Source organism: Chlamydomonas reinhardtii, chromosome 5, assembly GCF_000002595.2.
Source record: "Chlamydomonas reinhardtii strain CC-503 cw92 mt+ chromosome 5, whole genome shotgun sequence".
NCBI classification, from domain to species: Eukaryota; Viridiplantae; Chlorophyta; class Chlorophyceae; order Chlamydomonadales; family Chlamydomonadaceae; genus Chlamydomonas; species Chlamydomonas reinhardtii.
In genome coordinates this window covers 1415175-1435709 of record NC_057008.1, presented here as the reverse complement: position 1 = coordinate 1435709, position 20535 = coordinate 1415175, and the positions used below count along the sequence as shown (strand labels likewise).

At 65.5% G+C, this 20535-nt stretch overlaps 3 protein-coding genes across 3 annotated transcripts; 1 reads left to right on the top strand and 2 right to left on the bottom strand.

The window, feature by feature from the left end:
* CHLRE_05g244100v5 (uncharacterized protein) lies at positions 1-8802 on the bottom strand. Its single transcript, XM_043062474.1, has 11 exons — positions 8386-8802; positions 8070-8199; positions 7042-7643; positions 5805-6810; positions 4880-5551; positions 3439-4701; positions 3096-3270; positions 2497-2885; positions 1136-2233; positions 633-972; positions 1-407 (listed from the first exon to the last, which is right to left on the bottom strand). Exons 1-11 carry the CDS (start codon positions 8637-8639, stop codon positions 55-57), a joined length of 6282 nt encoding a protein of 2093 aa, XP_042924674.1. The 5' UTR covers positions 8640-8802; the 3' UTR covers positions 1-54.
* A 480-nt stretch (positions 8803-9282) lies between these two features.
* CHLRE_05g244150v5 (uncharacterized protein) lies at positions 9283-11958 on the top strand. The gene is made up of 2 exons (XM_001700688.2): positions 9283-11117; positions 11379-11958. Exons 1-2 carry the CDS (start codon positions 9390-9392, stop codon positions 11769-11771), a joined length of 2121 nt encoding a protein of 706 aa, XP_001700740.2. The 5' UTR covers positions 9283-9389; the 3' UTR covers positions 11772-11958.
* Positions 11959-12940: 982 nt separating this feature from the next.
* CHLRE_05g244200v5 (uncharacterized protein) lies at positions 12941-20482 on the bottom strand. The gene is made up of 16 exons (XM_043062475.1): positions 19478-20482; positions 18974-19136; positions 18578-18664; positions 18281-18337; positions 17952-18093; positions 17425-17559; positions 16968-17113; positions 16437-16547; positions 16117-16178; positions 15765-15822; positions 15383-15438; positions 15124-15207; positions 14867-14921; positions 14494-14589; positions 13987-14088; positions 12941-13704 (listed from the first exon to the last, which is right to left on the bottom strand). Exons 1-16 carry the CDS (start codon positions 20407-20409, stop codon positions 13402-13404), a joined length of 2589 nt encoding a protein of 862 aa, XP_042924673.1. The 5' UTR covers positions 20410-20482; the 3' UTR covers positions 12941-13401.
* Positions 20483-20535: the final 53 nt, after the last annotated feature.

Sequence of the window (20535 nt, the reverse complement as noted above, 5' to 3'; positions counted from 1 at the left end):
GGCTAGGAGTGCTCTCACGCAATCAAAAAATCAAATACGGTACCGCCCGAGCCCTCAACCACCCCAAAACTGTGAGGCTGGGCGCTTAGGCCCGCCTCCGAGAGAAACTACCACCAGTCGCGCCGCCTCAAGCAGCCCGTCCGTCCAGGCCGGTGTGTCTTCCACCTCCTTGTCAGACCCCGCGCCCCCGCCCACCCCGCCCCGAGGCCGCGGTCGCTGCGCCGCTGGCCCGTCCGCCGCCCTTGCTGTCGCCGGCCGGCCTGTGCTGCCTCCTGCAACGGCGCCGCTGCTGCTGCGCCCCGCCGCACCACGGGCTCGGCGCGCCCAGCTGTCCAGCAGCGCCCGCTGCGTGGCATCCGGCAGCGCCTGCCACTCCTCATCCGCCTCCAGGCGCGCCTCTGCTGAGCCTGAGCATGGTATTAGAGGGCGGTGTTAGTTGGGCCAGGGCATGCGGGACATGCCGCAGCGATGAGATGCAGGCGGTTTTTTTTTCTGGGTTACCCCGTAGCAATTGTCCTTTTCACCCCATACCGGTAGTCCCACGCGGTAGTCCATGCTTTCAATATCAGAGGTCAAGCAGTCCCAAACAAATACGGGAAGTCTTGACGTAGCAAGGGATGTGGCAAACTCACCGAAACACGTGGTAAGCGCCTCGCTCGCCGCCGCCACCAGCCACGGCAGCTGCAGGACCAACCCGTCCCGGACCGCCGTCAATAGGCAGCCCGGAGCCAGCCGCTGCGAGCCCTGCCGCCGCCCCTGCTGCTGTTGCTGCTGAGGCAACACGGACCCACAATCGGAGGCCGTGCCGTCGCTGCTGTTTGGCCCGTCCCTGTTGCCAATGGCCATGCCGTCGTGACCAGCGGCGTCAGGGAAGGCCGCTGTATGGCGCTGACGGCGGCAGCGCCGCAGCAGTCTCAGGATGTGGTCCACCACGCGGCTCTCCAGGTGTGGCAGCAGCAACGCATTGCAGGCCTGCAGCAGATAGCAGGGTTTGGGTTCCGGGAATGTCGGGAGCTGGGATTCAAGTTACGTGACAGGGGCGGGCATGGATGGCATTGCGTAGATCATCATGTGCATACAGCACCCTGGGCAGCCTACTGCCTGCCACTTCGCGTTGTGACCCTCGCTGCCGCACCTGAAGCATGCGGACGCACAGCCGCAGCTCACGACAGCTGGCACAGCCGGCAGTAGCAGCAGTAGCAGCGGCAGCAGCGGCAGTAGCAGCGGCAGCAGCGGCAGCAGCAGCCGCAGCAGCACCAACGGCCGCCTGGCCTGATGCCCCGTCATCCGGAGCTCCGCAGCAGCTGCCCTCATCAGCGGCGGCAGCAGACAGCGGGCGCCACTGGCATGGCAGTAGCAGCGGCGGCGCCATGCCCCCCAGGGACGCCGCCTGCCCGCTGTCTCTTGCGCCCCCGCCGCTGGCGCTACTGCCGTCGGGCCCCGCATCGACTGCGTTACCCTGGCGAGCGACGTCCGCGGCGGCCGCGGCGCCGGTGTGGGGTTGTAGGTTGTGCAGGATAGCTAGGAGCGCTTCAGCATCGCACGCGGGCGCCCGAAGCAGCTTGGCTTTGAGGACCAGGCAGCACGCAGGCTGTTGCGCCGGGGTCGATTGCTGCCCCGGCGGATGCAGCTGCGAGCCCCACCGCGGCTGCTCAGCGAACGTGCCGCGCCCACAGGCGGGGCCACATGGGCAGGGCCGCAGGCACAGCTGCCCTGCCTCCGGCCCTGCACCGCCGCCGCCAGCGCCGCCACATTCACTCTCCTCCGGCTCCTCCAGTTGCCAGCGGTCGGAGCACAGGGCTGCGAAGTACTCACAGCCGGCCGCCAGCACCACCCGGTGCGCGGGCACGAGAGCCGTGCGGCAGTACACAACCGGATGGGCGGCGGCGGCGGCGGCAGCCGCCGCTGCAGCTGCAGTTGCAGCCGCGTGGGGCTGTGCACTGTCGACCGCCGCAGCTGGGAGAGCCGCAGCCCCGGCTGCGGTGCCGCCGCCGGCAGGGCTGCTGTCACCTGCGCAGGGGCCAACCATCAGGAGCGGAGCCGCAATGACTGCGTCGGCGGGCCAGAAGCTGCCACTGCCACTGCCACTGCCACTGCCGCCACAACCGACACCACAACCACTGCTGCTCCTGAGGCTGGCCGTGCCCCCCGTGTGTAGCAGCCGCATGTCCACCAGCGGCCGCGGCGGCAGGCGCAGGTGGGCGCCGCCGCCGCCCATGTCAGCAGCCATCATCTGCACGTGGCAGCACATGGGTAAGAAAAAGGCCGTCAGTTGGACGGGGCATGGGAAAGATTAACATGAAAGGCTCATAAGGTACTGGGCTTCCGCCCGCGGGCTGGTCAACGCCCTGGCAAGCCACGGTTTGGTATGGCACATACGGCACCTGCTCATTTCTGCCCCGCCGCCGCCGCCACTGCCGAAGCCGCCACTGCCGCGCATGCCAGCCCTTCCCTGCCTCCTTGCAGCGCCCTCCCACCACCATACAACTAGCGCACCTGCTCCTCCCAGTGCACCACCGCCGATAGCTGCTCCTCCAGGTGTGGGTGGGAGTGACGCCGGTGCGGAGCGCGGGCGCGGGTGCGCAGCGGTGCAGGCTCTCCATCCGCCGTCGCGGCGTGTGGCGCTTCCCGCGGCGACCCTAACACCGCCGGTTCCAACTCGGTTGCCGCCGGGGCACCGGCCAAACCCCCTGCCACCGCCACCACTGCTGAAAGTGCATGTGCACCGTTTTGGCTGTGAGGTGCGATGCCCGCCAGCGAGGCGGATGGCTGCAGAACCAGCAGGGAGCTCGGCAGCAGCGGCCGCAGGTTGGGCATGGGCGCTGGCGGCGTGCTGCCGGGGCGCGGCAGCACGCCGCGGGCTAGGGCCCGCAGCTCCGGTAGGCCTGCAGGCGGCGATACACCGCAGCGGGGCAGTGGTGGCGGTTGCTGCCGACGAGGCCAGGACCATTACGCAACACGTGCGCTGCACACGTTGCATGAAGGGACCGGCGGCAAGAGACACGCCTTGCGACACGCTCACAGCATGCGCAGCATGCGGACGCCGAAAGCACGAACCACACGACCCGACATGGTGCAAACGCGTCGCAACGCACCTAGGCCCACAGCAAGCGCCGCAACCTCCTTGGCCACAGCCGCCGCCGCTTGATGCTGCTGCGCCCCCGGCCCCGCCGCCGGCCCTGCCAGCTGCAAAAGGTCCACGTGACCTGAAGACAGGTAGCCAAGCACGGCCTGCAGCGCCCGCCACGGCACACGCTGTCCCATGGCCACCTGTCAGCGCCGAAAGCCATGGCGTAACGTTGCGCGAATGACCTTCCAGACCACCAGACCACAAGAGCAAAGAGAGCGAAAACGGCAGGCGCAACCCGCGGTGCAGGCGCGTATCTGGACGGCGGCCCATTGGCATAACCCAGCCCAGCCATACAACGGCCAACGCACCTCAATGCGGCGAGGCCAGCCCACCACAGCGGCTCTCCCACCACCACCATTGCCACTGCCGTCAGACCCTTCCCCCTCCATGGCATTGGCTCCGCCCGCAGGCGATGACGGGAGGCGCGCTGGCGGCGCGGCTGGTGTGCCTGCCTGCAGCGCCTGCACCAGATGCGCACCCAGCACGGGACAGCCAGCCGCCACCAGCGCCGACACCGCACGCAGCTGCGGCTGTAGCAGCGGCTCTGCTGCGCTGCCGTTGACGCCGCCCCCACCACCGCCGCCGCCGCTGCCGGCCCCAGCTCTTCGCGCCACAAAATTGGAGTCCGCATATTCCTCAATCGCATCAAGGTTGAAGCCAGCCGCAGGTGCCGCTGCTACAGCCCGCGGGTACAATGACGTGCTACAGCCAGGCGCCGAAGCCGTGGCGGCCGCAGCCCCAAGATGGCTGTAGCACGTCGCCAGCAGCGCCGCCGCCAGGCACGCCACCTCGCCACGCACTATGGAGCTCGCCGCCGCATGCAGGCGGGCTGTAGCATACCAGCACCCAGCAGTAGCACCTGCGCCTGCACCGGCAGCCGCCACCGCTGCTGCTGCCGTCGGTGCTGGGCCAGCAAGCATCGTGTCAACGTCCGTGCAGTCGTCATCACTGTCGCTGCTACTGCCGCTGCCGCCGTCGCTGTCGCCCCGTACGCCTCCTTCCTCTCGGCCTGCCATGCCCGCGTCCCCCATCCCGCCAACACTGGCTGCAGCCGCCGCCCTGTCCCAGATCCTCGCCAGTCGCTGCAGCGCCCCGCGCAGCTGAGGCAGGGGCTCCTGGCCCAAAACCGAGTCCAGATCCTCATGCGGCGTGGCCGCTGCGCGGCATAACAGCCCGGACAGGGCCGCGTGAAGCGCGCTGTATGCCGCCGCCGTCAGCGGCGGCTGTAGCGACTGTAGCGGCGTCGGCAGCCGCGCCGCCGGCTGCGTGACGGCGGCCGCGGTGTCTGCAGCCGCCAGGCAGCACCGGGCCAGCGCATACAGCCGCTGCTGCTGGGGGGTCCAGTGGCGCCACTGGGGCTGCGGGACCCGCGCCCACTCGGAGCGGAGGCGGTCGTGCTCACGGGCGTCGGCACCAGCATCGGTGGCGCCGCCGCCGTCGTGGGTGGAAGCAGGATCCGCCAGGGGCGCGGTGGCACCGGCGCTGACGTGGCGCAGAGGCCCGGAGGCCCCGCCGGCGCCGGCGCCAGCGCCGGCGTTGCTGTCGCCCACATGAGCAGCCATCGCCAGGACCTACGACACACCAGATCCAGGGCCCCCGTCACATGGAATACGGTAAAGAGCAGCTCATCCAGCTACTCTATAGCCCGGGAAAGTCAGGAATAAGTGTGTCCTTTCGGAATGAATGTATACTTCAGCCTGTGTGAGCCCTAGCGATGAAGCAATTAAACCAGCTAGCTTACTGGCTCACCTGCATACGCTTTACCACTTGCTGCAGGAAGCTCGCGCAGGGGCGCGTCCCGTTTGGATCCATCCTGGCGACCGCCTCCGTCGCAACGGCGCAAGCCGGCACGCCACCGCAAGCCTGCTCCAGAGACATGCTGCTGCTGCTGCCGCCGCTGCTACTGCCGCCGGCCGCGCTGCTACTGCCGCCACCGCCGCCCCCGATGGCCCAGAAGTGGCGCAGCTGCAGCTGCGCGAGGTCCACAAGGGTGCGGGTCTGGGACAGCAGCAGGGATAGCAGGGTGATGGATGCGTTGGGGGCGGGCGAGCGGCGCGCCGCCTCGTGTGCAGCCGCAGTCGCGGCCCCGCCCACCGCCTCCGATACCGCTGCTACAGCCGCCGCGTCAGGCAGTAGCGGCGCCAGCTGTCGCAGGAGCTGCCATGCTACAGCCCAGGCAAGCTGCTCCTCAGGCCGCGACAGCGCCGCCGGCTGCGGCTGCGGAAGCGCGCCGCCGCTGCCCGCGGCCCACACCGCCGCCGCCGTCATGGAGTCTGCAAAGGCGACGCCGTCAGCCCCCGGCGCCGGACCTGGCTGCGCCGCCCCAGCCAGGACCCCGCCACTTGGTGCCCCCGCCCGTTCCATCACCTCAATGTGCTGCAGCGCCGCCCGGCAGGACATGACCAGGGCGGCACGCAGCGCCTGTGACGGTCGGTAGCAGCATAGCAGCCGTCAGTGGCATCATGGTACACCAACGCGCCCTTCTGTGCCGGAGATGCACGTGTCTGGGGTGCGATACAGGAGCCAAGGCAGACACCTAGGTTCCGACGCAGCCGCTGCAAAGGCACAAAACTGCGCGAGAGGACGCCTTCCACAACCCGCAACCTAAGATTCTTGTGGTGCGGGGCTCAGCGGCGATCAGGATCCACACCTCCCAAAGCAATTCCCCTCTCACCTGGTCCCACAGGGAGCTGCCAGCTCCCTCCCCCACATCAGGCGCCGCCCACGCGGTCTTCGGCTTATGCCCGTACGGCACCGCATCCGGCATCAGCGCCGCCGCCAGCACAGGCAGTAGCCGCATGCCTGCCGTGTGCGCCTGCTGCACCGGTGCCGGCTCGCTGCTGCTGCTGCTGCTGCTGCTGCTGCCGACACGGGTGCTGCTGCTACTGCCGATCGTGCCGTCCCGGCCGTTGTAAATGCCCCCTTCGTGTCGCAGCGGCGGCTTCCACTGTACGGCGCAGAAGCATTGAACCAGCGCCGCCAGCAGCCGCCGCATCGCCAGCTCCCGGGCCGGCTGTAGCAATCCTTGGCCGCCGCCCGCTGCCGATGCTGCTGCAGCCGCTGTTGCCGACTGCCGTTGCGTCTGCTGCCCATGCTGTCCCACTGCCACGTGCGCACTGCTACCGCCGCCGCCTAGCCGGGACAGGCGGTGCCGGCCCCACAGCTCCGGCTGCGCCAGGAGGGGGACAAGGGCCGGCAGTAGCGCAGCGTTGCTGCCGGGGCTACTGCTACTGCCGGCGCCTTCCACTGCTGGGTACGGTGCACAGCCGCTGAGGTGGTACGACAGCCCCAGCAGCAGCCGCGCTGCCAGGCATGCGTCGCCAGTCGCCATCGCTGTTGCCGCCGCCCCTGACGCGGCTGCTACTGCCGCTCCCCCCGGCACCGGCGACGCCGCTGCCGCAGGAGCCACGTGCGATGGTGCGTGCTCGGGAAGGGCTGCACGTGGGGACTGTAGCACCGCGGTCCAGAAGCGGCGCGAGCTGGACAGCTGCCGCAGCATCTCAACCGACAGCGCCTGCGCCCGCCACGCATCCGACAGCAGGCCCGCCGCAGCCCCGCTGCTACTGCCACTGCCGCCGCTGCTACTGCCGCTCCCAGTCGCGGCTGCCTTGAGCGCCGCCTGGGCCGCGGCTGTAGCCGCAGTGGCGACGTCGTGGGCATCCAGCAGCAGCCCCACCCAGCTGCCGGGGGGGGGGGCAGTAGCGGGCGCAGTAGCACGTTCAATGACAGGAAGCGGACGCATGACAGTCGTCAGAATCGTGCAGGGTACAGCCTCTGTCCCCTCACCAGCCATGCCGTTCCTCCTAATCCTCGCAACCCCTCCTCCTCCCCCTCCCGCCCTCCTCCTCCTCCTCCTCCTCCCCCTCCTCCCCTCCCCCTCTTCCCCTCCACCTCCAGCCCCCGCCTCTCACCTGGCCGCCGCCTCGCCGCTCAGCACCTCCCCCCGCAGCCCTCCCGCCTGCAGCTGCAGCAGCGTGCTGGCCAGCCGCAGCCCAGCCTCCAGCGCCGTCAGAGCCGCCGCACCCGACACACCCGTGAACACCACCACCACCGGCACGGATGACAAACCCTGGGCTGGCGCCCCCGCCCCCGCCAGCCCCCTGCCCCTGCCAGCAGTGGCGGCACTGCTCCTGCTACTGCCCCTGCCAGCAGTGGCGGTACTGCTACTGCTACTGCCGCTGCCACTGGTGGGGCCGCTGCTGCTGCCAGGCCAGCTACTGCCGTCGCCTCGGCTGGGCCGGGGGGCGGGGAAGTGGGCTGCGCAGGCTGCCACGCACAGGCGCAGGTGCGAGGCCAGTCGGGCGGTGCCGGCCCCAGCCCGCCAGTACGGCCGCACGCCCGCCGCCCGCCACAGCGGCACCAGCGCTAGCAGACACGTGACCGCGTGTGCGCCCGCCACCAGCCGCTCCGCCGCTGCTGCTGCGGCGGCTGCAGCTGCCGCTGCTGCCGGCGGCGATGCGGGGGCGCTGTCCAGCTGCCACACCAGCAGCGGGCAGCACTCCATTGGCACCACCTGAATGAAGACACGCCGCCGTCCACAAGCAGACCGTGCACATGCACACACACGCACACCCACACACACACACACAGACACACACAGAGGGCGTCAGAAGCTGCGTTGCGGCTTGCCCCGCTCGCCAAGCTCGTGTCCCCTCCCGGGCACCTCCATCACACCACCACCATGCTTCACCCAGTGGCTCCCTCCGCCCCAGCTCTGCTCCTGCCTCCCCACCCCTGACCCCTGTCCCTTACGGAGTTACGGGATTGGTTCAACATTAACCCATGCCCCCCCTGTGGGCTGGTATTCACAACCCCCCCCCTGACTATTGTCGCGTGCCACTCCGTTGTCAAGCATCGGCCACGCTCTCCTCCTCGCTCTATTGCATTGGGTTTGGTTTAGTTTGGGCTGGTATCTACAACCCCCCCCCCCCTGTTTCACCTCGGGCATGTACCCGACCAGCCCCGCAAGTGCCGGCAGCGCCAGGCCGCGGGAGGCGGCCGCCGCGCCGCTGCCAGCCAGCAGTGCCGGCAGCAGCCCCCGCCACGGCGCCTCCTTGGCGGCTGTGTGCCTGGGGCGGGGCACAGTACCCGGGGGCAGAGGTTGGATAATGTGAGCTTTGTACATGCGCGTAGAGGGCAGCGGAGTCCTGTTCCACCGGGGTTCCACTCTCCCACGCCACCACGCCACAACAAACCGGGTCCCCGCCCCAGGACGCCAGGATTCCCCATCGTGCCACCACCATCATTCTCCTTACTTTGTCTGTGACTTGTAGGCTGCCGCCTTGCGCTCCCCGAACAGCGCCACAAGGCCGGCCAGCGCCTTGGCCGCTTGCAGCAGGCAGCCGGGGTCTGTCGAACCGTTCGCAGCAGCAGCGACCGCCCACGACCGTCCGAACTGCTGGATGCGTTCCTTGAGGAGCTCAAGATCAGCATCCAATTTGGATGGCTCTTTCTTCCTTTGCTGCTTTGGCTCGAGGCCAATTTTGACCGGCAAACCCGCGCCGACCATCGTTACAGGCTTTTCAGCGGCGCGATTTATTCAGCTCTGCAACTTCATTCATCTGCAAGCATGTGTGGAACCAGCGTGAACGCGTGGCTTGTCTGGAGACGAACCAGTTTCGCATTCGCTCGCTCATATTGGCGTCTTGCTCTGATCACATGTATAATTCTACACCAATAAAAATTGTGGAGGTGCTACTGCGTCAGCAAAGACATGTTGCGTGTAATCGTTCCGTGACCATGCCCCTCCCACCCCCCACCCCCCACCCCCACTCCAACCGCGCCAGCTCTTGCTGCCTGGTCCCACCCGCTCTCACAGCCTTGCTTCTCCTTTGATCTCTCCTTCAGGCGCCGCTCCCATGATCGCTCCTTCAGGCAGCCCAGCAGCGGCAGGGGCTGGGCATGACCTGGCCGGACCTGAGGCCCCCGACCCGCCCCGACGGCAAAAACAGGCCTAAGGTTTCCGGCGGGATGTGTGGGCAAAATGGAACCCTTGTATGAGGATGGGATATGTGCAAGGGGCGCTGGGCGCGGTGACTCGGACAGAGAGGGGGCGATGAGTCACAACTCACAAGGCAGGTCCCATGCCGTCATGATCGCCCGCCACAGAAGTGCAAAATTGAGTTCGACCATGTTTCTTACAGTATACGTAAAAGTATGGTTGGTCATTTGCTTTGACCTGCGAAGCTTTGACAGCGACGCGTAGACAACCGTATATGTCAAACTCCCTGCGCCCTTGCTGTTTAAGAGATTATTGCAAATGGAAAGTGGTTCAAAAGAAGAAGCTCAGGACAACTGGACGCGGCTCACCCCCGAGTTGAAGCTAGCAGTGGCAGCATACTTGCACCCCAACCATGCAAACCAGCTCAAACTCTTCGACCAAGAAACCGCCGCGTGCATGCGGGGTCTCTACGTCACATTGCAGCTGAGCGAGAAGCACCCGAGCAACAGAGCGCTGCGGCGGGCGCTTCAGCCATGGCCGGGACCCGCCTTCCTTGCGCACTTTGGCCGACCCGAGCCCTGGCGCAGCCTGACGCGTCCCCAGCGCGAGCGGCTGCTGTGCCTCGCGGCATCTTCGGGCCACACCGCCAGCCTGTATGCAGCCCTGGACAACTGCGACTACACCACCTTGTCCTCGGAGGTGCTGAACGCGGCGGCAGCTGCCGGGGACTTGGCGGGCTGCCAGCGGCTGCTGCGGGAGGGCCGTTGCAAGGTGGAGCAGGGCACGTTCAAGGCCGCAGGCGAGGGCGGCAATCTTGAAGTGCTGCGGCTGCTGCAGCGCGCATGCAAATCAGCGCCTGCTGTGGGCGCAGGCGGGGTGCGGCTAACCCTTTCGGAGTGTGTCGCCGCCATGGCCAGTGGCGCGTGCAGCAGCGGCCAGGCGGGCGTGCTCGCCTGGCTGCGGCGGGCGCATGGACACGAGCCCGGATTGGAGGACGCCATCACGGCGGCAAGGTCAGGTCAGGTGGCTTTACTGGAGCAGCTGCTGATGCCGGCGGTGCTGACCGGCTGTCATCAACAAAGCGATCAGCAGCAGTGGGACCGGGAACAGTCCAAGGCCCTGCTGCTCCATGCCATCGCACACGGCTGCCCCGGGGAGGTCCTGCGCCGGCACTACCAGACGCTCTGGCCCTGGGCCCGGATGCATGCCGGCGCTGACGGGCAGCATGGCGGGGAGGCCAGCGCTGCTGCTGAGGCCGCGGCGCGGCGCCAAGCGGACCTGACCAAGGCCCAGCTCCTGGCGGCTGCCGCTGGCAGCCCCACCGCCTGCTGGCAGGCCAAGACAGAATTTGTGCTCACGAGCTGCTTAGGGCCGGCTGAGGTTGAGCGTCTCGTGCAGCAACGAGGTCTTGCCGAAGTGGTGACACGGGCCGTGTGCGACCGCTGCCATGAGCCAACACTGGTGGCGCGGCTGCGGCGCCTGCGGGCTTTGGGCATTGCGCCGTGCTACACGTGGTTGCACAACGCGACCGGGGCGGGCAACATGGAAGCCCTACTATTTATCGAGGATGAGTGTGGTGTGCCATTGACGCAGTCATACTACTTCGATGTCGCAAATGTCCGCCCCCACTCCTCCGGCTGCCTGGCTATGCTGCAGCTGCTGCGAGAGCGCGGGTTTGTGTTCGGGCCCGACAACGTGGAGAGAGAGGCCGAGTGCCTCGTGGCTGACCTCAACCCGGACTCGGGTCTGTGGGCCAAGGGATGGAGCGCGGGACGCGACGCCGCTCTGGGCTGGCTTGCAGAGGTGGCGAAGGAGTATCCGATGAGCTTTGTTGGCAGGGCGGTCACAAAAAGGTACCAGTGGCATTGGTCCCAGGCGATGTGGTATGCGGTGTGTGCTGGCGCAAGTTTGCCGGTGCTGAAGGCGCTGCGGCGGCGCGGCGCGCCTCTGCCGCCTCTGAGTCTTGCCGCAAAGCACGGCAGCTTGGAGGTGCTGGAGTGGGTGGCGGCGGAGCTGGAGGCAGACGGCGGCCGGCCGCTGGTGGAGGTGGGTTGATTAAACGCCTGGGGGAGTGTGGGCTTGGGCTAAAGCGGCGGAATCGCAGGCAGGTCCAAATGGTGCTGGGTCCTCTCGTCCGCAGCAAGACCTTTTGGCGGCAAGACAATGGTATTTTGTGTTGCACATGGATGCACGCTACTAGCAAGTATGTGTCTAGCCTGCACACCTCTGGTCACCCTTCTCCTCCCAGCCACCCTTCTCCTCCCCTTGACCCCTTCCTCTTTTTCTTCCTGACGCCCTCGCCCACAGGTTCTGGGCTGGTCTGAGCTGGAGCACGCCTACCAGTGCGGCGGCGAGTTTGTGAAGCACTGGATGCGGTCCCGCGACCTGGTGCCGCCGGGGCCCGGGCCCTTGAGACCGCCACAGGATACACGGGATGGGCGTAATCAGAAGGAAGAGAAGGAGGAAGAGAAGGAGGAGGTGGAGGAGACGGAGGAAGAGAAGGAGGATGAGAAGGAGGAGAAGGAGGATGGGGAGGAGGAGGAGCATCAGGAGGAGGAGGAGGAGAAGGAGAAGGCAGAGGAGGAGGTAGAATGGGCGGGAGTCGGAGCAGGCGAGGCGGGTGGTACGTGGTGGTGGCAGTGGCTGCAGTGGGCTGTGAAGGCTATATGCGAGGCGCTCTGTGGAGGTCCACCTAGGTAGGGCCGCCATTGGTCTGGGAATGCAGCTGGCATGCAACACAGGGATGGGTGGATGCGTGGGGCCCAATGCATGGACGTGGATTGACAGATTGACAAGAAAAGGTGGCTCTCCCTTGCAAGGGAAAAGTGGGCTGTGCCGCCACGCCACGTCCTCCGTCTGAGGCCGAAGGTTCCGATACTAGCCTCATCTCCCGGACATAGCCGGGGTCGGTTTGTACAGGCACCGCCCGCCATATGTGCCCAGTCGCGCCCAGCTATCAAGCACTAGTGCAGCAGGCAGCAGGCCAACCAGACAGCAAGGAAAACACCCCTGCCGCTGCAGCTGACTGCCCGCTACGCCATCCTCGTCAGCACAGGTCGCTAACCAGACAACACCGGCAGGTCTCAACCTGCGCGCCGGCGCCGCTTTGAAGGCGGCGCCGCGCTGTCCTCCTCCACGTGGCCTTGCCCGCCCCCTCTGCTCCGAACATGTGCGCCGCCACTGCCGCTGGGCCCAGTCAAGATGTCCATGGACTCGCGAGGTCGCTTCTCGCTCCAGCCGAGTTTTCCCTGCCGCCTATTTTTCTACAATAGGGAATAGCAATTTATAATACGTGGGATTGCACTACTGCAGTGTTACTGTTCGTAGGGCAGTACACTGTACTTCAGTCACGTTTTTTCATGCCTCATCCAGCGGCAGGGGTGTTTTCCTTGCTGTCTGGTTGGCCTGCTGCCTGCTGCACTAGTGCTTGATAGCTGGGCGCGACTGGGCACATATGGCGGGCGGTGCCTGTACCAACCGACCCCGGCTATGTCCGGGAGATGAGGCTAGTATCGGAACCTTCGGCCTCAGACGGAGGACGTGGCGTGGCGGCACAGCCCACTTTTCCCTTGCAAGGGAGAGCCACCTTTTGTTGTCATGCCTCATCCGATTAGCACACCTTAAGAGCCTGTTAAGGGGCAGGGCGGAGGCGGGCATGGTGGGGTGCGACCGAGTGGCCGCGGAGGGAGGGGACTAGAGACGAGGAATGAGGAGAGGGCGAGGACTCGTCCAAGGCGTGAGAGGGCCGGCGCGGACCGTACGGCTCGCTATTGACATGACACCTATTTAGCCAATGCCGCATTCGCCGCCGCATTCGCCGCCGCCGCCGCCGCTGCCGTGACGAAACAGTTTTGCATTCAGCCGCTCGTTTCGGACTTGCAATTTGGGCCTTTCCGTTTCAGTTTCAAATTTTGACCTGTATCTGCAGGCTACGTGCCTGTGGAAACCGACCCCGGCTATGTCCGGGCGATGAGGTTGTTCGGCCTCAGACTGTGGAGGGGCTCAGCCCCTTTTCCCGTGACCGGGGAACACTTGTCAGTAGTAGCTTGCCTGTGATGAATCGTGCCTCAGCAAGGCCATAGGCGGGGCCCAGACGCGCAACATACGGAGCGCAGGATTTACGCGGTGTGCACCAGTGCAGGTGCTGGAAGCAGCAACATTGAATGCAACATTTACAAAAATGGCATAGTCCTGGTCAGGGACGAGGGATCCTTCCGGCCCTCATCACCGATCCCGTACGGAACCAAACACAGGTGCCATACGGAAGCCGCCACTCTTCAAGCTTAAGTAAGCAGCAGTGTGTGACCCCTTGATATCCACAGTTCAATGGCTACCGCTTTCGGGTGTTGCTGCTACTCCCGCCACCCACGAACCGCATCAGCCGCGACACCACGCCACTCGCCCCGCCATCGCCACCACCTCCTCCCGCGCCGCCACCGCTGTCTGCCCCCAGGAGCATCGCCGCCACTCCGCCTCCAACGCCACCGCTGCTGCCGCCTCCACCGCCTCCACCCCTGTTGGTGGCTGAGGCGGGCCAGCTGGGTGTGGTGCCCCAGCCGCCTTTCGCCGCATCTGCCAGAGCCGCGTCCATCCACTTGGCCCGGCCCAGCAACCACTCCTGCAGTTGCTGCACCTGCAGCAGCAGAGACAGCAGGGAAGGGGCATGAGCACAGCAGAGGGGGCTCGGGGCGCGTGTTGTGGTCCCAACTCCGAAGGGCCATAACTCATCGCAAGCGACCCAGGCGTGGTCCCATCAACAACCGAAAGTCTAGCTGGGTAGCTACGGTAACTGAGCAACTAGCAGCACTGCTTGCACGCTTGGCAACGCCACGCCGCGACCTCCAACCCATCCATCGCTCGCTCGTCCATCCATCGCCCTCGGATCCTGCTTTGAGAGCTCGATCAATCGTCCCACCTCGTAGTTCCACTGCTCCAGGTGGGTCTTGAAGTACGAGTTGTCGTACACAGACGCCCAGCGCCCGTAGTTCCGCATGGCGGCGTCCTTGATCAGACCAGACTGCAGCGGGTGGGTGGGTGCGGGCAGCAGGAGGGGCGGCATAGGCGAGGGTGCAGTGGGTGGATGGGTGGGTAGCGGCGGGTGCCGGCGGGTAGGGGCGCTTGCTGACGCAGTTCGTTCATCACCAGCCAGTGACGTGGAGTGCGATCCCCCTGCTCTGAAACCCAGCAGGTGTGTGCCGCCTGCACCGCAGGCCTACTCTATGTCTAGCAGGCGGGAGCCAGGGGCGGGGTCATGGCAGATGGAGAGGGTCCCGGCAGGGCAGGTCGTGTAACGAGGTGCGCTGGGGGCTGCTGGGTTGGGGTGAAGGGCTACCCATCCAGTCCATACCAGTGATACGTACGGTATCACGCTGGCTGGGTACGCACGCACGCCACCGTGCACGCAAGCACCGCCGCCCCCCACCTGTGCTGAGATCATGCCACGCAATGTGTCATCGCTGAGGGCGCCGCCGCGGAGTGACTGCCAGCGCTGGCCGGTGCCGGTGCGGTGGCCCGAGTCCTGTGTGGAGGGGGGAGGGGGGAGGGGAGCGGCGGCGGGGTGTGTGAGGTAGCATGGCTGCATGGATTCAAGGGTGTGGGTTGAGGGAGTGGCGTGAACATGTTCGTGTGCGTGTATGGCAAGGCCGTAAACACGGGGTGCGCGCATGGACACGTGCGAGCGGTGATGTGTGGTCAGGCATGTGTGGTGTGTGGGACTTGGCGGCGGGCCAAAGAGTGCGCACATGCACGCACACAGCCATGCCCATACGCACGATCGGACACAGGCACGAACGTACCCGCCATGCGGCGCGGTAGTACTGGGAGATGCCGTCCACTGGGTCTGCCTTGCAGCTGCGAGCGGCGGCATGTTGGTATGCGCGTGCGCCGCATGGATCCATGAGCATGGGAGGCCGGGGGCGTTGCATGGGTGAATCCCCGTAGGACACCGATGGAAAGTGCGTCCACTGCTGGCAGCACTGCATGCTCCCGCCGTTAGCGGCGGCCTTGCATAACCTCATCAGTTCCCCCATGTCATCACGGGTGGCTTGCTCACCGGTCAGGCTGCTCGCAGATGTTGAAGCGCCAGCCTTCGGGACTGATGGCGCTGCCGCCGCTACTGCCACTGCTAACGCCGCCCCTGCAGTCAACGAACATTAGCGGTCAAGGTACGGGAGCATGCATGGTGGTAAGGGCGACGGCAACTGCAACAACATGCATGCATGTGAACAAGTGTTCACCGGCGGCATAACGCCACCACATGAATCGAAGTAAATCACGCCCCAGCCTGTCTTAGTGTCACCCCAGCCACGCACCTGTCAAAGCCCTCAATGGGGTATCCGCAGCACACGCCAAACGCCTCGTTGTAGTCCTGTGGGTGTGCGTGTGTGTGTGTGTGTGTGTGTATATATATGTGTGTAAGTGGATTGGGATTGCCCGCAGTGGGCTGCTATAGCAGTGGGGAGCAGCAGCAGCAGCAGGCCGCCGTAGCAGCAGGGGTACCCAGAAGCAGGTATTAGTAGGGATTAGACTTGGCACACATGCAACACGCACACACGCGCGCAGATATTTCTGCGGAACGCATGATGGGACGCCAGCGCAAACACATGTACGGCGCACAGCCAGCACGCACAAGCTCCCACATAACCTTGCGCACCCCCGGCAATCAAACAATGCGCCGGCACGGCACCCGCTCACCCAGGGCGGCCCGAAGCTGATGGGAGAGCCCACATTCTTGGACATGTACACACTGCCCCTGTGAGTGGGCATCCGGTGGGTACGTGCATCGACACGTCGGGACGTGTGCGTGGCAGCAGTGTGGCGTGGATTGCTGACGTACGTACGGCGAGATGTCCTTGAGTAGCTGCCCTCGCTCAGCCAATGCAGTCAGATGCCCGTGCATGCGTACATGCACATCTCCGATCCGGAGCACAGCCTACCCTCCCTCCATACTTGTAATTCAACCACTATGTTCTCCATGACCGGCTACCCCCTCCACCCACCACCCTAGCTAACTACCTGCCCTCCATCACGCTCACGACCGACCCACCGGTAGCCGTCTGGGTTCTTGGTCATCTCAGTCACGAGCATGTAGTCCGTGAAGCTGGTGCCCTGCACGTGTGTGTGTGTGCGTGTGCGTGTGCGTGTGCGTGTGCGTGTGCGTGTGCGTGTGCGTGTGCGTGTGCATGTGCATGTGCAACGTGTGTGGGGGGGGCGGCGGGGTGGGAGCGAGCGTTATGAGCGGGATGCATACTGGGAACGATGCATTTCATACGGCGGGGTGCGTTCCACGGCCGCTGCTCCTGCTCTCGTCTACTTGCACTCACGACCCGCATCCCAATCAATGTAGGGTGTCAGTGAGTCACCCACCTCGATATAGTCGCGCCAGTTGCTGCTGCCCGCGGGCGGCCCGCCAGGAGAGCCGGGGGCCGCCGCCGCCGTGCCGCCACGTAGGCCGTTGGGGAAGCCCGCGGTGATGCCCTGCATTGCAGGAGCAGTCGGCATACCGCAGTACTTAGCAGGAACGGGCACGGCAAGCACGCGCGCCACTGCTTCACGGCAGCGGGAATTGGGTGTGTCAATATGTGCATGGGCACAAACCCCCGCCCACCGTATGCCTGGGCCAGCCCAACACCCGCCACTTCACTCCCTGCGGAAACACTCAAGCAATACCACGACTCCCTCCCATACACACACACACACACACGCACACACACACACACACACACACACACACACGCGGGCTGGCTTTCGTTTCCTTTTTAACACACACACACACACACACACACACACACGCGCTACTGGTAATCCGCGGCCGTAATTCTGCAACGCATACACTGTCCTACGCGTAATGTTTTCCTTGTGCTCTTTAACACACACACGCGCGCGCGCGCTGCGCACCTGCTCCCGGTTGGCTCCCGCCTTTGCCCTGAGGGCCGCCTGCCCCGGCAGCCGCTCGGGTGTGAGCAGCGCCGACTCCCACTGCCCCACGTAGGTGGTGAGCCACTGCAGCGCGGCGCGCTCGGCGGGCGTGGGGCGGCCCGCAGCTGCAGGTGGATGGGTTGAGAGCGAGTTGGGGACTATCTGGGAGTTTGGGTTTGGGATTAGGGATAAGGGAAAGGTAGGAGCAGGCTGCACCGATAGGTGTGACGGCGGCGAGGGAGAAACTGGTTGGGAAGAGGGTGCACTGGTGCAGGATGGCAGTTTCCCAGTTGCTGCATCGTTGCTGACGCGCGCTGTGTTGTGACTAATGTGCAATGCTGCACCCCTCAACACCGCCGGCCCCGGCACGCATGCCCCACGCCCCACATCCCACAATGTCCCATGGCCTAGCTGCTGTGGCCCTGCCGCCGCTCACCGCCGCCGGGCGCCAGCGCCTGCTTGCTGTCGAACTCGGGCTGGTGCATCACAAACGTCAGCAGCGAGGGCGAGGGCCGGAAGGTCAGCTCGTCTGCGTCTATGTTGTCGTTCTCGTAGCCCCAGATGTAGCCGCCTGTGCGGGCGAGGGGCCAGGGAGGGAGGGAGGGAGGGAATGTGTGCATGGGTCGTATGCTGAGAGGTGTATGATGACCTACGCGTCATCCGCAGGTGGCAACAGTTTGTGCCCGTCCAAAACCCCGGCTCCCTTTCCAACCACACTGGAGGTGGCCCCGCTTTCATCCCGGTGCCTGAAAACCACTCGCAAACCATACGGTAACACGCTCCCCGGAAGTGGCGGCAGCTGAAATGAATGAGTATGCACACGGCCCCAGCACCTTTGGCCCGTCTCCACGCTCCACCCTACACAGCATCATCACAGCTCACCGCTTTTTACCGCATTACGTACAGCGATATCACAGCTCAGCGCTTTTTGCCGCATTACATTACAACGGTATCACGGCTCACCGCTGAGGTCCTTGTCTGGGTCCATGCGGCGGACGTTGACTCGGGCGGGCGAGATGGAGATGCGCTCCGTGGCTATGAACAGGCCGGAATAGTGCCGGGCGGCGGACACGGGGCCGCTGGAGCCGTCGTCAACCAGGAACAGCTGTTGTATGGGGAGGGGGGTGGGGAGGGGAGGGAGGTGGGGTGGGGAGGTGAGGTGAGGGAAGGGGGGAGGAGGAGAGTGGGAGGGGAGGGGAGAGGAGGGGGGTGATAAAGGGAGGGGGGAGAAGGAGGGGCTATGGGGGCGAGGGCCATACATATGCCCTGGCCCACCGTGCTAGCCCACCCACCTCCACGTATCGTGTGCGGGGAGCCCAGTGGCCCATGCGCCTGAACATGTCGTACGCCTGCACACGTGTGTGTGTGTGTGTGTGTGTGTGTGTATGTGGAGCGCCGGCGGCGGTGAGCGGACGGAGTGGTGCGAGCACGCACGTACAACAATGGCCAAGATGCACCGAGTCTCCGCAGTACCCACATCATGCAACAGTCCGCACGCACACACACACACACACACACGCACACGCGGGCTTTCGTTTCGTGGTTGAACACACACACGCACACACGCTCCCATTCCACCATTTGCCCACCAGCACGTTGCGCATGCCCAGGGTCTTGTCGGACTCAGGGCCGTACAGCGCCCAGGAGTCGTCCGCGGGCATACCCAGCAGCGGCACCTGGGGAGGGAGGGGGGGTGTAGGCGTGGGCGTGGGCAGAGGGGTTGAACGGGTGGGTGGGTGGGGCAGGGTTGTGGGCACAGGGGTGGAGGGGGTGGGAACTAAACCAGGGGGTCGGTGGGGAAGGGGGTGTGCGGAGCGCAGGGGGCAGGGTGGGGTGACGGGTCGGAAATCTTAAAGATTGGGTAACGAGGCGATGACATGAAACTCATGTGGGACTAGATTATGGGAGCCCCACACTGGTGTGACCTATAGACGGCATTGCAGTTTTCAGCACCCACACCCAACTTCCAACCACACAAACCGCACCTGCAGCCGCGCCTGCTTGTTGCCGTCGCCTCGGGCCCGGAACTTCAGGTTGTAGCTCTTCTTGGCGTTCTGGCGGGCGCTGCTACTGCCGCGCACTGACAGCTGCGCCTCCGTGGGTCCCACGTCCACATAGGGCTGCCCGTCCCAGGAGCCGCCGACGGGGCTGTGGTAGTGGGGAGAAAGGTTGGGGGAAAGGTTGGGGGAAAGGTTGGGGGGAAGGTTGGGGGGAAGGTAGGGGAAAGGTCGACAGAGCGGGTCGGTCTACCGTTTACGCTTTGTGTGTGTGTGTTAACAAGTGGATGCGAGTTTGGCAAGGGGCTTTCTTGCTGAGGATCATGCCTCACGATGCGTCCATGCTATTGCAACAATTGCAACAACGGCAAGAGAGCGAGTTGCCCACACGCACGCGGGCATACACGCCAAACGGTCTTGCTGCTGAACTAGGCACGCGAGCACAGAAGCAGAACAGCTGCTTGACCGTGCTGCCTGACTAGGTGGCCTGACCTGCAAGTGCAGACGGTGGCGTAGACACGAACGTCCTTGGATTCAATCTTGGCGCCGTTGCGTGTGTCCACGAGCATGAGCGGCACACCCCCGCTGAAGCCCACGCCCGCCAGCCTGTCACAGCAGTTGCCCACACCGCCGGCGGCCTGCAGCAGGTGGCGGCGTCGTAGGGGCGCAGCCGACAACCCGGAATGGGTGGTGCCGTTGTTGCTGTGGGCGGCGGTGGTAGCCGAGAACTCGCTGCCGTTGACCGTGATCCGCGACTTGTGGGGTGAGTGGCTGGGACTGGAAGAAGGGGGCTTTGTAAAGTCGTGCTCCGCGGCGGGGGTAGTTGAGCTTGCCGAGTTATGGCTGCTGCCGGCGGTAGCGCCGCCGCCGCCGCCGGCAGCGGACCTCCGTTGGTGCTTGGGGGCAGGCACAGCGGTGGCGGTGGCGTTGAGGGGCGCGATGGAGGGCGTGGCGGCTGGACCAGTGGTCGCTGCGGCCGCCGCAGGAGCGGCAGTAGCAGCGTGTGCGGCCAGCAGTAGCGTCAGACCCAGCGCACACACCGCCAGCACGCCCCATCGCCGCCGGCCGAGCGGCCCAAACAGCCGCCGGGGCAGCGCCCCTCCGCCTGTGCCCGCTGCTGCTACTGCCGCTGCGATCGCTGCTACTGCCGGCGCTACTGCCGGGGCCGCTCCTGATGCTGCAGCTGCTGCTACTGCCGAGCCTGAGTCCACACGATGGCGCTTGTGAAGCGACCCTCCGGTGCCCGAGGTCGAGGAGGCGTGGGTCGCCTCCAGCATCGCACGGCCAGCAGGCGCCTCAGCTGCTGCTACTGCTGCTGCTGCTGTAAATGACCCAGTGGCTGCGGCACGTTTGCGCATGCCGCCGCCACTGCCGCCACCGCCAGCTGACGGGAAGGCCCCAGGCACGGCTGCATCGGCCGCCATGCCCACGAGAACGGGAACAGGCAGGGGCAGCCGGTGGTTCTGGAGCGATTGGAGGCTGCGCGAGCTAGCTAGCTTCTATGTTAATTGCTGCTGCATTACCGTTCTGAAAATATCTTCTCGAAATGA

Excerpts from the sequence above, each read along its gene's own strand:
- CHLRE_05g244200v5 (XM_043062475.1), bottom strand. The coding sequence starts at position 20,409 with ATGGCGGCCGATGCAGCCGTGCCTGGGGCCTTCCCGTCAGCTGGCGGT. Across the intron at positions 19,137-19,477 it reads GCCACCGTCTGCACTTGCAG|CCCCGTCGGCGGCTCCTGGG; the intron begins GTCAGGCCACCT and ends CCACTACCACAG. Across the intron at positions 15,823-16,116 it reads AAGAACCCAGACGGCTACCG|GGGCAGTGTGTACATGTCCA; the intron begins GTGGGTCGGTCG and ends GCCCACTCACAG.
- CHLRE_05g244100v5 (XM_043062474.1), bottom strand. The coding sequence starts at position 8,639 with ATGGTCGGCGCGGGTTTGCCGGTCAAAATTGGCCTCGAGCCAAAGCAG. Across the intron at positions 4,702-4,879 it reads AAGTGGTAAAGCGTATGCAG|GTCCTGGCGATGGCTGCTCA; the intron begins GTGAGCCAGTAA and ends GGTGTGTCGTAG. Across the intron at positions 2,886-3,095 it reads GGCGCTTGCTGTGGGCCTAG|GCCTACCGGAGCTGCGGGCC; the intron begins GTGCGTTGCGAC and ends CGCCGCCTGCAG.
- CHLRE_05g244150v5 (XM_001700688.2), top strand. The coding sequence starts at position 9,390 with ATGGAAAGTGGTTCAAAAGAAGAAGCTCAGGACAACTGGACGCGGCTC. Across the intron at positions 11,118-11,378 it reads GCGGCCGGCCGCTGGTGGAG|GTTCTGGGCTGGTCTGAGCT; the intron begins GTGGGTTGATTA and ends CCTCGCCCACAG.